Genomic DNA, 14,760 nt, shown 5'->3' with positions numbered 1-14,760 from the left:
GATAATATTTAATAATAATAAAACCTCCTCTCAAAAGCCTACCTTGACATGTAAACTGGCTTCACTGCAAATGATGACAATTTTCTGTATCATTTTTCTTTTTCAGATTAAAAAAAAACCCCAATATCCAAAATAATAATATTTATTTTAAAGGGAAAATAGTTTGAGAATTGTAATGCTTCATAAGAGATATAAAATATCTTTTAGTTCATTTCATCATTACCAGCATGCTAAAATTTTCCAGTTAGATACCTTGACATCTCACTCTCAAATTTTGGCATAACTCACCTGGGAGTGTTTTTTTAAAAAAGTTTTAAATCCAAATGAGATTATTTGCAATTTCTGGGGAGCACTTTCATGACTTCTATTTTTGAATGTAATAATTTACCTTTTTCACTCTATAATGGGCTGTGAAGTGAAGTGAAATGAAAGTCGCTCAGTCGTGTCCGACTCTTTGCAACCCCAGGGACTGCAGCCTGCCAGGCTCCTCTGTCCATGGGATTTTCCAGGCAAGAATACTGGAGTGGGTTGCCATTCTCTTCTCCAGGGGATCTTCCCAAACCAGGGACTGAACTCAGGTCTCCCGCACTGCAGACGGATTCTTTCCCATCTGAGTCACTAGGGAAGTCCCAATGGGCTGTGCAGAAGTCTCTAAATGCTGTGCCTGTTTTGGTCTCCTACCTTAGGTGCACTGAGTCTTTGGGGAAGTTCTCTACTTCTACAGTGACTGAGGGACTTCTCTGGTGGTCCAGGGGCCGGGACTTGGTGCAGACCCCAGTGCAAGGGGTCCGGGTTTGCTTCCTGATCAGGGAAGTAGGTTCCACATGCACAGCTAAGATCCCATGTGCAGCGAGGAAGGCCTGGCACAGCTAAATAAATATATATTTTCAAAAACCAAAATGATATTATAGGATAATTTCTGGAGAGTAATAGGAGGCAGGGTAAGTAAATGTTAGTAACAGCTCTTTTCCTCTGAGTCCCCATTGCCATATGTGTGATGGACGCTTTAGCTATCCTGCCAGCCTCTCAAATTTTAAATGTCTTAAAAAAAGGAGCCTAGGTCACTACTTTTCTTCTAAACTCAGCTTGGATACAAAAAGCAAGGAAGCCGCTGGACAGCGCCATCCAGGACACATTCTTTACTTCTGTTACGGAGGTCCTCTTTTCTTCCTGTTGCCAGTGCAGAACCTCTCAGACCTACTGTTGCCTGAATTAGCTCACCAGCCCCACCTCATCTTTAGTCCTGAAGTCTTACTTCTTCTCACTTTACAGTGTCCTTTGGAACCATTCCTTCTTTCCAGCAATGGTCACCACAAAACTGGACTGCGCTGCCTCCGAATCAGTATTCTGTTTCTTTTCCCCAACCATGCTGTATACAGGTTGGAGTGAAGTGAAGTCACTCAGCCGTGTCTGACTCTGCGACCCCATGGACTGTAGCCTACCAGGCTCCATCCATGAGATTGTCTAGGTAAGAATACTAGAATGGGTATACAGGTTAATTTTTCTAAAATCCCACTATCCTTGGATTCCTTACGGAAACACCTTTGATGGTGTTTCAACTCCTGCAGAGTAAAATCCACTCCTTAGTCTGGTATTTATAACTTCCGATCTATCTTTCCAACTTGATCTTCAAACACTCCTGACAGAAACCCTCAGCTTCAGCCCCACTGGCAATCTGCCTTGTCCTTCCCTTTCTTCTCATGATTTCTAAGCTCTCAGACATCCTCTCTGTTCCCCACTTCCGTCTGTCCAAATTGTACTTACTCATTCACTAATTACTGCAGTCCTAGCGATGTGCCAGGAGGCAATGTGCCCAGTCCTCCAGAACCTTCCCTCTTGTATCCTCATTATAAAGTCTTTCTCTCTTCTAAGCTTTAATAAAACAAACTGTGTGCCCCACATACATGGAACAGAATACCTTAAAATAGAAATGATATGTATTCATCCTTCTCAACTACCATGGCATCCTTGAGGGCAGGAAAAACAGTTCACAGGTATTCACTGTTGTTCGTTATGCTAGTTTGGGTCTGCTGAGAAGCAGAAGTCAAGACAGAAGTAGATGTGCAAGAGAACGACTGGGGAAGAGAGGAAGTAGGGAGACTTCAGACCATGGTTCAGGCCAGACACCTACAGGAGAAAGGGAAGGGAGGAGCCTTGGGGAGGATGTCTGGGGCTGCTGTCCAGTCCCGAGAAGGGTTCAGTCCTGCCAGTGGGAAGTCTTCTAGCCAGTCACCCGCTGGGGGCATCCTGTGTCCCGCTGGAGTGAGCCTGATTTGGTATTCCTCTTCCCCTCAGCCACTGATGGCCTCAGGGCAAACCTTGAGGTAGACCCAGAGGGGCAGGAGAGCTCAGAGGCTCCCACCACAGGGTCTGGCTAACGTATAGTAAATGACTGTGCAGCAGGTATTTAATGCAAGGAAATAAGAGCAAGAAAAAACAGAGAAACGCTGGGCTGGAAGAAGTACAAGTTGGAATCAACATTGCCGGGAGAAATATCAATAACCTCATATATGCAGATGACACCACCCTTATGGCAGAAAGTGAAGAAGAACTAAAGAGCCTCTTGATGAAAGTGAAAGAGGAGAGTGAAAAAGTTGGCTTAAAGCTCAACATTCAGAAAACTAACATCATGGCATCTGGTCCCATCACTTCATGGCAAATAGATGGCAAAACAGTGGAAACAGTGGCTGACTTTATTTTTCTGGGCTCCAAAATCACTGCAGATGGTGATTGTAGCTATAAAACTAAAAGATGTTTACTCCTTGGAAGGAAAGTTATGACTAACCTAGACAGCATATTAAAAACCAGAGACATTACTTTACCAACAAAGGTCCATTTAGTCAAGGCTATGGTTTTTCCAGTGGTCATGTATGGATGTGAGAGTTGGACTGTAAAGAAAGCTGAGTGCCAAAGAATTGATGCCTTTGAACTGTGGTGTTGGAGAAGACTCTTGAGAGTCCCTTGGACTGCAAGGAGATCCAACTAGTCCATCCTAAAGGAGATCAGTCCTGAGTGTTCATTGGAAGGACTGATGTTGAAGCTGAAACTCCAATACTTTGGCCACCTGATGTGAAGAGCTGACTCATTTGAAAAGACCCTGATGCTGGGAAAGATTGAGGGCAGGAGGAGAAGGGGACGACAGAGGATGAGATGGCTGGATGGCATCACCAACTCAATGGAGATGAGTTTGGGTGGACTCTGGGAGTTGGTGATGGACCGGGAGGCCTGGCGTGTTGCAGTTCATGGGGTTGCAAAGACTGGGACACAACTGAGCGACTGAACTGAACTGAACTGAAAGCAATACTGTGTTGCTTTATTTTGTGTGTGTGTGTGTGCTGCTTCAGATTGAGCAAAACTGGCACATGAAACTTCTTTTGTAGAGGGCCAGAGAGGAAATATTTTAGGCTTTCAGGGCCATCTGGTTTGTGATGCAACTGTGCAACTTCACTGCTGTAGCGGGAAAGGAGCCACAGGCAAGAAATAAAGGAAGGAGGTGGCTGGGGGCGAATGGAGCTCGAGTGCACACAGACTGTACAGTCAACTTAGTTGTGAAATCAATTTAGTAATCCATGACCAACATGAAACACACACACACACACAAACAACCCAGAAAATATATCTCAGAACAGAAAATACTCTGGGATATTATGTGCGGCAAGGTTAACTACGGTTATGAAACTTTTATTTTTATGGGTTAAAGTTAAAATATAGTTTTCTAAAGACTGAGGTCAAAAAAGCCAGAAAACTGTGTCTCTATCCACAGCAACTAGGGCTCACTGCCATCAGTGGCATGGGGGTGAAGGAGTGGGTATCACTGAAGGAAACCCAGGAAGTGTTGTAAATCCCATCCTTCCAAGCTCCTACAGCCTCTCTTTGTATCAGAGCAAGAGGACACAGCACTTTAGCCTGGGTTTCTACAGCTGAACACTACCATCAGCTACCACAACATGCAGAATGTCTCAACATCTGCCCAACAACTTTTGGGGATGCTGTCCAGTATCTCACAGCTCCTTTTGTTTCTCTTTTCTTCTTCTTTTAAACCATTTATGTCATAAATTCAGTGAGAGAAAGTCTCCCTTTATTGGATAATCCTCATCATAAACTCAATTGGTGGAAACAGTCTGTTCCCCCTAAAGACACTCCTTTTAACAGTGACTACTGGCTGAGACAGTCATGTATCAATGCATAATTATTTAAAAGTACTAATTAGTGCCAAATGTGTTTTAGTAATCTAAAACTTGACATGTCACTTTTTGGAGGGAGATTGTGCCCTGAGGCATGTGGGATCTTAGTTCCCTGACCAGCGATTGAACCCGTGTCTCCTGCATTTGAAATGTGGAGTCTTAACCACTGGACCGCCAGAGAAGTCCCTGACATTATTTTTATGGAACAGATTCAATTTTATTTTGGTTATATACTTTGGAGCCAAATAAATTTACCTTTTTTGACTGGGCTACCAAGAAGCCAGAAATCTGATATTTGAATAATTGTCTAATCAGTTCTACTTTTTAAACAAATGATCTTTTTCCTCTAGAGGGCATCTGGTTTTCATTTTGATTAACTGTATATGTGCCTATTACTATGCCAACTAAATTTTACTGAGCTCCTTAAATTCTTTCCTGCAACAGGTAGCATTTAGACTATACATATATAAATAGCAAATATAACGATCAAATGATCTTATTACACAATTTCAGTATAAAGTGGTTTTCTTTATGACAGCAACAGACTTGAGGGCAACATACTCTCTATGTCAAGGACAAACTATCTTCTTTTCCTCTTAAACTTTTCATACTGAACTATTTTGAAAGATGGTATCTATTCTTTTCACATTTTACTCTGAATAGATACTTGGGAGAAAGACATGGATGTTTACATGAATTTTCTTTTTCTTACTCCTGCCCTCCACCATAATACAGACAAAATAGTTAGAATTTGATAAATTATAATAAATTGAAATTAAACACCTAACAGCTTCCACATACTCCCTCCACCTCCCAAATACTAATAACAGATTGAACCACAAAGCTTACCTCCTCACAGGTCTCAGGTGGCAAAACATTTCTGAATATATATGTAGGTCAAGTTCCAGGCATCCATTAATCACTTAAAAAGTTAAGCAGATACCAGTAATGAACAAATGGAATTTGAAATTAAAAGCACATTACCATTTACATTAGCAACCCCCAAAATGAAATACTTAAATTATAAATCTAACAAAATATGTAGATCTATGAGGAAAACTGTAAAACTCTGATAAAAAAAAAATCTGAAATCTGAAAAAAAAAAAAAAAAAGAATGAAATGGAGAGATAGTCCATGTTCATGGACAGACAGCAAGACTCAATTTTGTCAAGATGTCAGTTTTTTCCAACTTGATTTAGAGATTCAATGCAATCCCAATCAAAATCTCAGCAAGTTATTATTTTGAAATAACATATAACAGTTTATATGTAGAAAAAGTAGAATAGCCAACTCAACACTGAAGAAGAATAAAGTTGGAAGACTGACACTAGTGGACTTCCAGACTTACTGGAAAGTTACAGTAAGTAACTGGTGAAAGGATACACAAATAGATTAAAGGGACAATAAGACAGCCCAGGAACAGATCGCAAGAATATAGCCAACTGATCTTTGACAAAGGCACTACTATGGAGCAATGATAATCTTTTCAACAAATGGTGCTGGAACAACTGGACATCTACATGCAAAATATTAATCCAGTCATACAATTTACCCACTTCACAAAAATTAACTCAAACTGGATCAAAGACCTAAATATAAAACACAGAACTACAAAATTCATAGACAAGTACCTAGGAGGACACCTAGATGATCTTAGGTACGTCAGTGACTTTTCAGACACAACACCAAAGGTTCAGTCTGTGAAGGAAAGAACTGATACACTGAATTTCATTGAAATCAAAATTTTTTTCTCTGTGAAAGACAATGTAGAGGGAAAGATAGAACAAACCACAGACTGGGAGAAAATATTTGCACAGGATATACATATCTGACAAAGGACTGCTATCCAACACACACCAAAAATATCTTTAAACAACAGGAAAATGGACAACCTGATTAAAACATGGGCCAAAGATTTGAACAGATACCTCATGGAAGTGGATACACAGATGGCAAGAAAGCATATGAAAATACGTTTCACATCACAGGGCTTCAGGGAAACGCACATTAAAACAACGATATACTACAACACACCTATCAGAATGGCCAAATCCAAAACACTGACAACAAATGCTGGTGAGGATGTGGAGCAACAGAAACTCTCATTCATTGCTGGCGGGAATGCAAAGTGGTACAGCCATTTTGGAAGCCAGTTTGGAAACTTCTTACAAAACTAAACAGACTCTTACCATATGATCTAGTAACCACACTCCTTAGTATTTATTCAAATGAACTGAAAACATGTCTACACACAAACCTGCACACGGATGTTTATTGCGTTTTTATTTGTAACTGCCAGATCCTGGAAGCAACCAAGATATCCTTCAGTAGGTAAGTGGAAAAACTGTTAAGTACATCCAGCTAATTGACTATTACTCAGTACTGAAACAAATGAGCTCTCAAGCTATGAGGAGATATGGGAGGAATTTAAATGCATATAACTAAGTGAAAGAAGCAACCTGGGAAGATTATATACCGTTTGATTCCAACTATATGCCATTTTGGAAAAGGCAAAACTATGGTGACAGTAAAAAGACCAGTGGTTGGCGGGGAGGGAGGGATGAATAGGTGAAGCACACAGGATTTTTTGGGCAGTGGAAGAACTTTCTGTAGTACTATTACAACTGTCGATATGTATCATTATACATTTGCCCAAACCTATGAAATGAACAACGCTAAGAGTGAACCCTAATGTAAACTATGGACTCTGGGTGATAATCGTGTCAATATAGGTTCATCGATTGTAATAAATGTACAACTCAGGTGTGGGACGCTATGTGTGTGTAGGGAGGAAGTGGGAATCTGTACTTTGCTCACTTTTGTTGTGAACCTAATATTGCTCTAAAAAACAAAGCTTTTAAGTTTAAACAGATAAAGGGGAAACATGATTTTAATCACATGAACTTTTCCAATAATTCAGAGCTTCAGCAAGAATTTCAACTATACTAGAGTTCCCATGTCAACTGATCGAGTGACTTTAAAAACTCTGAGCAATCTCTTATTAAAGTCTTGAAATGACTTATTATTCACATGATAATTACCAGGTTAAAAAAAAAATCCTTTCTCCTTTCTTCCCCTGGCTTATGAAGCTCGGAGCTTTCTACACTATTCCATTCTTAATAGCCATGTGGAGCAGCATATTCCCTCAAAACAAATGACCACATGGCTCAAGTCCTATTCTGTCAAAATTTTAAGCACTAAAAATGGTTTAAAAATTTTAAGTTGATGTTTGGTAGAAACCAACACAGTTCTGTAAAGCAATTATCCTTCAATTAAAAAATTATAAATTAATTTAAAATAAAAAATGCTTTCATAATGCAGTTAATATATCTGAACCAAGGCAATGTAATGAAGCATAACTGCCACTAACAGAAGACGTATTTTAAAGAAAAGTTAAGAATTACCTACTTAAAAAGTGCATTTGCAAACAACAGTGGATGCTTCCATTTATTTTCTGGTTGACTGGTGTGGCAAGACCCTCTTGGATACAGAATGTGTTTATAGGCATTCATTTAAATGTTTAAAAAGGTTTTACTTAATCATTCACCTTGCTATTTTGTTTGTAATAAATTCAGATACTAGAAATATTCCTACCATTTGGAAGATATCTGAGATTAAATGGAGACAAAATGAGGGAAGAAGAATCATTTTTATTCAAGTTTCAGCGCTGTCCATGATGGACTGAATTCTTACCACATTGTTAGAAAATTAACTCAACAGGACTTTGCTGGTGGTACAGTGGATAAGAATCTGCCTGCCAATGCAGGGGGCATAGGTTCAATCCCTAGTCTGGGAAGATGCCACAAGCCTTGGAGCAACTAAGCCTGTGTGCCACAACTACTGAGCCTGTGCTGCAACTACTGAAGTCCGCAGCTAGAGCTCATACTCCACAAGAGAAGCCACTGCAATGAGAAGCCTGTGCACAGCAAAGAAGAGTACCCCCGCTCACCACAACTAGAAAGAGCCGTGCGCAGCAATGATGACCCAGTGCAACCAAAAGTAAATAAGCCAAAGTCACTGAACAATCGCGACTTGGTTAAGAGAGAACAGGTACAGGCTTAAAGTTTGCAAAGAAGAGACCAGAAGACTATACATATCCAACCCCAAACTGGCTCTCTCTAGGTGTAGGCTAGGAAGCCCTTTACTTTTTATATTTCCTAGTTTATTTACCATGAACATGCAAAGTATGTTCTTAAAATTATAAACAAAAACAATGCTGCTGGCATACAAAATTAAACAACAAAAATGACATGCGTGTTGTTCACTGAGTATTTAAGACAGGCCCCTGGCCCTGGGAAACCTGTCCAGTGACAGCCCTGGACTGGGGTCCCAATGGAGTTCAAGAAGAAAAGAGTCCTTCACATTCACACATGATGGTATTTCATTTTTCATATTAAGAACATTTATGCCACTTAACTGCAAAGATGGTAAAATGAGCGAAAACTGGATAAGAAATGAGGAATAATACTCTAGAGGCATATGGTCACTCAAGAACACGAATGGGAAACAGATGAAAATAATAAGTAGCCACACTCTAACCACTATGCTTTTTCTTGAAAAGCCCTAAGTACTGAACAATGGAAAGCACATAGGCCTCCCATTGCAACAACGTGCCTGTTTTAACAGTCTGCGGCAGCAGTATCTTGTAAGTTCAAGAAATCACAATGCCTCCATCTGATGTGCAACATAGGGGATCCAAGTTACGCTCTGCAGCCCACTTTCCAGAGCAAGACAACAAAACAAACAAAACAAGGACTTCCCTGGGGTCCAGTGGTTATGAATATGACTTCCGGGGTAAGGCAGGGGCACAGAGAGAAAATGCCAAGTATCACATGAAGAATTTTAGATTCTGATGAGCTGCTGAAATGATAATTTATTGATTTCACTTGTTTCTATTTTTATTTTTTTTATTTTTATTTAAATTTTTATTTTTACTTTACTTTACAATACTGTATTGGTTTTGCCATACATTGACATGAATCCACCACTGGTGTACATGAGTTCCCAATCCTGAACCTCCCTCCCACCTCATATCATCTCTCTGGATCATCCCCGTGCACCAGCCCCAAGCATCCTGTATCCTGTATCGAACATGATTTAAAAGCAAAACACAATCTGGTTTTAACTGTGTTTTGTGATTTACCACTAGAAAAATTTAAATTACATCTGGGGCTCATACTGTATTTTTATTGGACGGCACTGATTTAGGCCAACTCAAGGCAAATTTAAGAGACCATGACGCTGCTGGGGAAGGCAGTCTGCACGATGGTTAGGGAGGCTGGAGTCTCCAAGCACGCATGCTCAGTTACGTCCCTCTCTTTGCAGGCCCATGGACTGCAGCCTGCCAGGTTCCGTCCATGGAATTTTCCAGGCAAGAATACTGGAGTGGGGTGCTGACCTAGGGATCAAACCTGTGTCTCTTGCATTTCTCGCATTGGCAGGTGGATTCTTAACCACTAGTGCCACCTGGGAAGCCCGGAGTCTCTGCAATCCATTTTCAAATCCTGACTTCATCACTGACTAGCTGTGTGAGAACGGACAAGTTGTTTCACCTCCCTGAGTCTGCTCCTCATCTAATAATTGAGACAGATGATCTAAAAGCAGTCTGTTCTGCTACCAAAAAAAAAGTTTCTTTAATGTGAATTAACATAGCTTATGTGCATCTGGTCAGCAGGGGTGAGAAGTTATATCACATGCATTTTCCCCACCATGTTAATGATTTGAGATCATCAGTGGTGGGCTTTTGCTATTACAAAGAAAGTTTTAGCTGTAAACAAAACCCTGAAAAAAAAACCCCTGAAAACCCTTCAGTAGTTCCTTCCTTTCGTTTAAGAAGCAGACGGTGAGTCGCTTCAGGTACCTTTGCATTTTCCACTTCATCAAGCAACCTGGGGAGCTACAACAGCACAAATGGGACAGCTAGAGATTCCCACACGTCTTGTTTATTGAGAGGCGTATATTTTTTTGATGAACCTTGATTAGTATATCATCTTAAAGAATGTCTAGGTTTCCAGGAATGCGTTTATGTCATAGCAGAAACTCTTGCATAACATGCACTGTCATGTCAAACTGAAATAGGAAAACTTTTTATTAACTGAGAGAATATTGTGAGCTAACACAATATTATAGTCTGCTAGGCAGGAGTAGTTAAGTCAGAAACTTTATCTTCGTTGTAGAAAATGTCAAGTCACAGAGAAAGACAAATACCATATAATATCACTTATATGTAGAATCTAAAAAAAAAGACAAATGAACTTATTTACAAAACTGAAACATACCCACAGACATAGAAAACAAACTTACAGTTAACCAGGGAGGGGGGTGGGGTAGAGATAAATTAGGAGTTTGGGATTAACATATACACACTACCATATATAAAACAGATACACAACAAGGACCTACTGTATGGCACAGGGAACCATACTTTGTATTTTTTAACAACTTATAAATGAAAACAATCTGAAAAAGAATCACTTTTCTGTACATCTGAAACACAACACTGTAAATCAACTATAGTTCAATTAAAAAAGTCTATTAAACGACTAAATATTTTACTGAAATTTGTCTCCCTTTTATAAAAAGGAAAAATTACAAATCTAATACTAATAAATAAAAAATAATTGTAATAAATTACAATTCTAATACTACCAATAATAAGTTTAATACAAATGAAACAATGACAAATATATGTAGCATTGTTGAGCTTTATCTGATGCTCATTAGGCTGAAGTTATCTGTGCTGGATATTTAAGAAAAAATGTTGAAAGACATATTTAAGATGCTGGAAAGCACCTGCTTAGTATAAAAATATAAGTTTCCATGTTAGTAGCATTTCTCTCTTCAAAATGCAAAGGACCTGATAGGGGTAAAGTCAAGTGTATTGTGCTGTGGCAATTGCCTTTTCAGTGAATGAACATGGCTTTTTAAAGACAGTGTTTCGCAACTGGGAGGTGGAGAGGCATTATGAGAGGGAATGTGACTTCTTTTCCTTTTGCCAACAATCCTTCCCTTCCCCAACAGTGGCCATTCATATTTCTACAGGAAAATGCCCATGTACATAAGAAAGATTTTTACTTAATAATTCTGATAGACACTCAACCAAACTACAATTCTAAGATGTTCATTTCCTATTTAAATCACTGGAAAAAATTATTTCCCATTAGCCCTCCTTTAAGAGCAGGCTCTGACAACTAGGTGATAGGGAAGGCGTGATCAGATCGGCACCCATTTTTTGAAAAAAAAAAAAAAAAAAAAAACAGGAGGGATAAGAAGGGAAGAAGAGGCTTTCCTGGTGGCTCAGATGGTAAAACATCTGCCCGCCATGCAGGAGACCTGGTTCTATCCCTGGGTCAGGAAGATCCCCTGGAGAAGATAATGGCAACCCACTCCAGTATTCTTGCTTGGAAAATCCCACGGACAGAGTAGTTTATGGGGTCACAAAGAATCGGACAAGACTGAGTGGCTAACACACACAAGGGAAGAAAGAGAAGAAAAGGAAAACAGGGAATATCCTTTAGGGCAGTGGTTCTCCAAATTCAGGTTCGAGAATCACTGCCTTAAGGCATTCCATCATTTTACAGGATTGAGGGGTCTGTTAGGAAACTTTTAAGCTTTAATTCTTTAAAGATACCTGTTCAGTACAATTTGAGGGAAAGATTTTTATATGGTCAATTGTATGCTCAAAATCAAATGAAGATTCTAAATTTTGCTTGACCTTGTTCTGCTTCCTGTATGGTTAACCTACTTCTTGAGATTAAAAAAAAAACAAAACAACTAAGCAGAAATAAGGTTATAGGCCAGCAGGTTGGTACAAGGGCTGCTTGCCTTTTTGCGTGGCATAGATCTTGGATCAGTTCTCATCTTTTCAAGACCAAACATCCAATTTTATCACTTCAGCCAGAAATAAACAGGCCCTGGGAAAATGAAACATAAGAGGCTGATAACTCTCACGATCAACTTTTAAATTTACTATGAGAAATATAATTGCTAAGAAGACTAGAAGATTCAGATCTACAGGACCAGCGACACAGAAAATCAAATCACTATCAGCTGACTGAAGGGCAGAGCTGGGCGCTCCCAATTGCAAGTGAGAAATAAGTCCAAAAGGCGGAGGCACCCAGGTCAGCGGCAGGATTCTGGTCTTCAAATTCATACCTGGGCCGGTCTTGTCCGCATTTCACCTGGCCCACTAGTCCTCCATTTGGAAAAGGCCTCAGGCATGCTACAAAAAGACTAAAACATCCCTCTGTCTGACCACACTTGGGAGAAACTCAGGGCCTTAATTACCCAGCTCATCAACAGGTATGTACCCGAACACTTATGTACCAGGCTCTATCTAAACACTGCCAATAGAAAAAATACCAAGATGACTCCACCACTCCAAAAAAGTTACAGTCTAGGAGAGAGGGAGGAATTGGAAAAACAGACACAAGCAGATGATTATAAAACACTGCAGTAAATGAAATGACAGAGCAATGCACAAAGTGCCAAGGGCAACTCCCAGGGACTACACTTAGAATGGCGGGGCTCTGGAAGGCTTTTCCAGCGCGCCTGCACCCTCTGCATGGTGGGAGGAAGACCAGGAAAGATGCCCTTCAATTACAAACCTTAGTAAATGGCTGCTGTAATACACGTAATAGTGACAACACGAGCTTCTATTTCTATTTCATAAAACGAAAATTTCTGATTTTAACCCAAATTCTGTGCTCTTTAAAGTGAGGCATTAAATCTGGGCAGTTTCAAATCAAATTGGGTAGAAATAGATATCTAAATAGGTGGAAAAGTCAAATGATGGGTAGTTTAAAAACTGTTTAAATTACTTTCGACAGAAACCATGTTTGCCACATAGAGGTCTTAGTACTGATCTTTAGTCAGGTAGCATAATTTTTATTTGAAAGTCATTTCCTTTAACAGGGTTAATATCCTTAGGTTTACTCTCATTTAAACTGTGGCTTAAAAAAAAAATAAACTGTGGCTTTCCTTAGTAACTATCTTCTACTGTTTTAAAAAGTAGTATGTTCTATCAAGGAGAGATAAAAGCAGGCAATTTTTCATTGCTCTTCAGTTTAATACTTCTTAGGGAAGGGAAAAAGCAAAGAAAAAGCAAAAGCAGGAAGCCTTTTAGATAAATTAATAAATTATAGCAAAATATCTAGGTTTTTAAAGCTTTCCTTTCGTATATCTTATGCTCTGAGATTTGAATCATAACATTTTTCTATGATAAGTCAAAGACTTCGGGGAAATACGATAGCGGAAACAAAATCTAAATCGTCTCAAGTTTCTCATTTCAAACAAGTTAAAACAGATGCGACGCGAGTACGCTGGCCGCTAGCACTGCCTGAGTTCAAAAGTTACCACGTCGAGCTAAGGTGACTCTGACTGCTGCTCAGCCCGCACACCCCCTCCGCCGCACCCCCCTCTCCCCCACCTCGCTTCTGCCCTGAGCAGCCTGAAAGGACAAACGGAGTCCCTTGGGTCCTGCAGCTTACAGTTCTAGCAGGTCTCCTCCGCGAGGGCTTGCTCCGACCCGCTCCACCTCCCACTAGGTATCAGGTGGAAGGACGGTCGCTCCTCCAGGACTGTGCGGGACGCGCTGGGCCACACGGGGGCGCATGCGCAGCGGGGCGCCAGCCCGCCCAAGGAGCTCGCGCCGCTCCCGCCTGCTCTCGCCCCACCTGGCGACTGGCTCTGACAGGCTCCTACCCCCGGGGCTCTGTGAGCCCCCACCGCTGAAATCTCAACTGCGCGCGTACTGCTCTGCCAGCCCGTCAGCACCCGGCGCCGAGGCTCGCCGGAGAGGAGCCCAGGCTCGGGAACAGGCCGCAGGTCGCGCTCTCATTGGCTGAAGCGCGCCAGGCCTTCCTCCCTGGGGCGCCTGCGCGCAGCCCTGGACGCGGGTTAAAACCCTAGCGGTTCTCAGCCCCGCGGTGACGTCGGCGACCCAGTGATCGCTTGCCTTCCCGCAGCGTAGAAGCCCCCAGTCCCTCCGTTTTCTTACCTCCTGGCCTGGAGGGGGCTGTGCGCATTCACCGGAAAGCCTTAGGAGGCGCGAAGGAGCGCTAACGGATATGAAGGACTAGGTGGTAGGGAGTCGGAAGGTGACTGGGCGGTAGGTAGCCAGGCTTGGCCCGAGGGTCGCCGGAGAGGGCAAGGAGGGAAGGGCGACCGAGCGCGCGCATGCGCTGGCTCTGCTCTCCGCCCCGGCCCGGGTCCCCTCAACCTGGGAGGGGAGGAGGCTGGCTTGGCGGATCAGTCCGCAGAGTGCGCGGGTCTGTCGCCTTAGGACGACTCTCACTTGACAGCTCTAGATTTAAAGGTCTTACTGAGTGTCCCTTGACTTCCTTTACACAAATACCAATGAAAACAATTTATTATCTCCGATTTGCATTTTTGACTTTGGCCCCTTCCGTATCTAGATGTTTTGAAACCTTGAGCATTCTCCACCGTCAGTTTGGGGTTTTTACTGTTAGCTGTATTTCGCTTCTATGGCTTTGGTTATTCCCATAAACTGCCACAGATGAAATAAAGCAAATACTATAACCGCTCTCCTCTTTCTCCTATCTTTTGGTACTGTTGA

At 41.3% G+C, this 14,760-nt stretch overlaps 1 protein-coding gene across 3 annotated transcripts in view; it reads right to left on the bottom strand.

Annotated features, from left to right (window-relative positions):
• TCAIM (T cell activation inhibitor, mitochondrial) overlaps positions 1-14,376 on the bottom strand; it is a 37,542-nt gene extending 23,166 nt beyond the window's left edge. The window contains exons 1-2 of one of the 3 annotated variants that reach the window (XM_012099468.5): positions 14,182-14,376; positions 5,034-5,106 (exon numbers count right to left, since the gene is read on the bottom strand). In XM_012099468.5, the coding sequence (XP_011954858.1) occupies positions 5,034-5,106; positions 14,182-14,209 (101 nt within the window). In that variant the 5' untranslated portion in view covers positions 14,210-14,376. Of the gene's footprint in view, positions 1-5,033; positions 5,107-13,611; positions 13,974-14,181 lie in introns of those variants that run through there. The other 2 variants (XM_042235917.2, XM_004018258.6) reach the window with 2 other exon arrangements.
• Between the last annotated feature and the right edge of the window lie 384 nt (positions 14,377-14,760).

The sequence above is a fragment of the Ovis aries genome, chromosome 19, assembly GCF_016772045.2.
Source record: "Ovis aries strain OAR_USU_Benz2616 breed Rambouillet chromosome 19, ARS-UI_Ramb_v3.0, whole genome shotgun sequence".
Taxonomy (NCBI): Eukaryota; Metazoa; Chordata; class Mammalia; order Artiodactyla; family Bovidae; genus Ovis; species Ovis aries.
The sequence above is the reverse complement of the archived record's forward strand: the minus strand, read 5'-3'. Positions and strand labels throughout refer to the sequence as shown.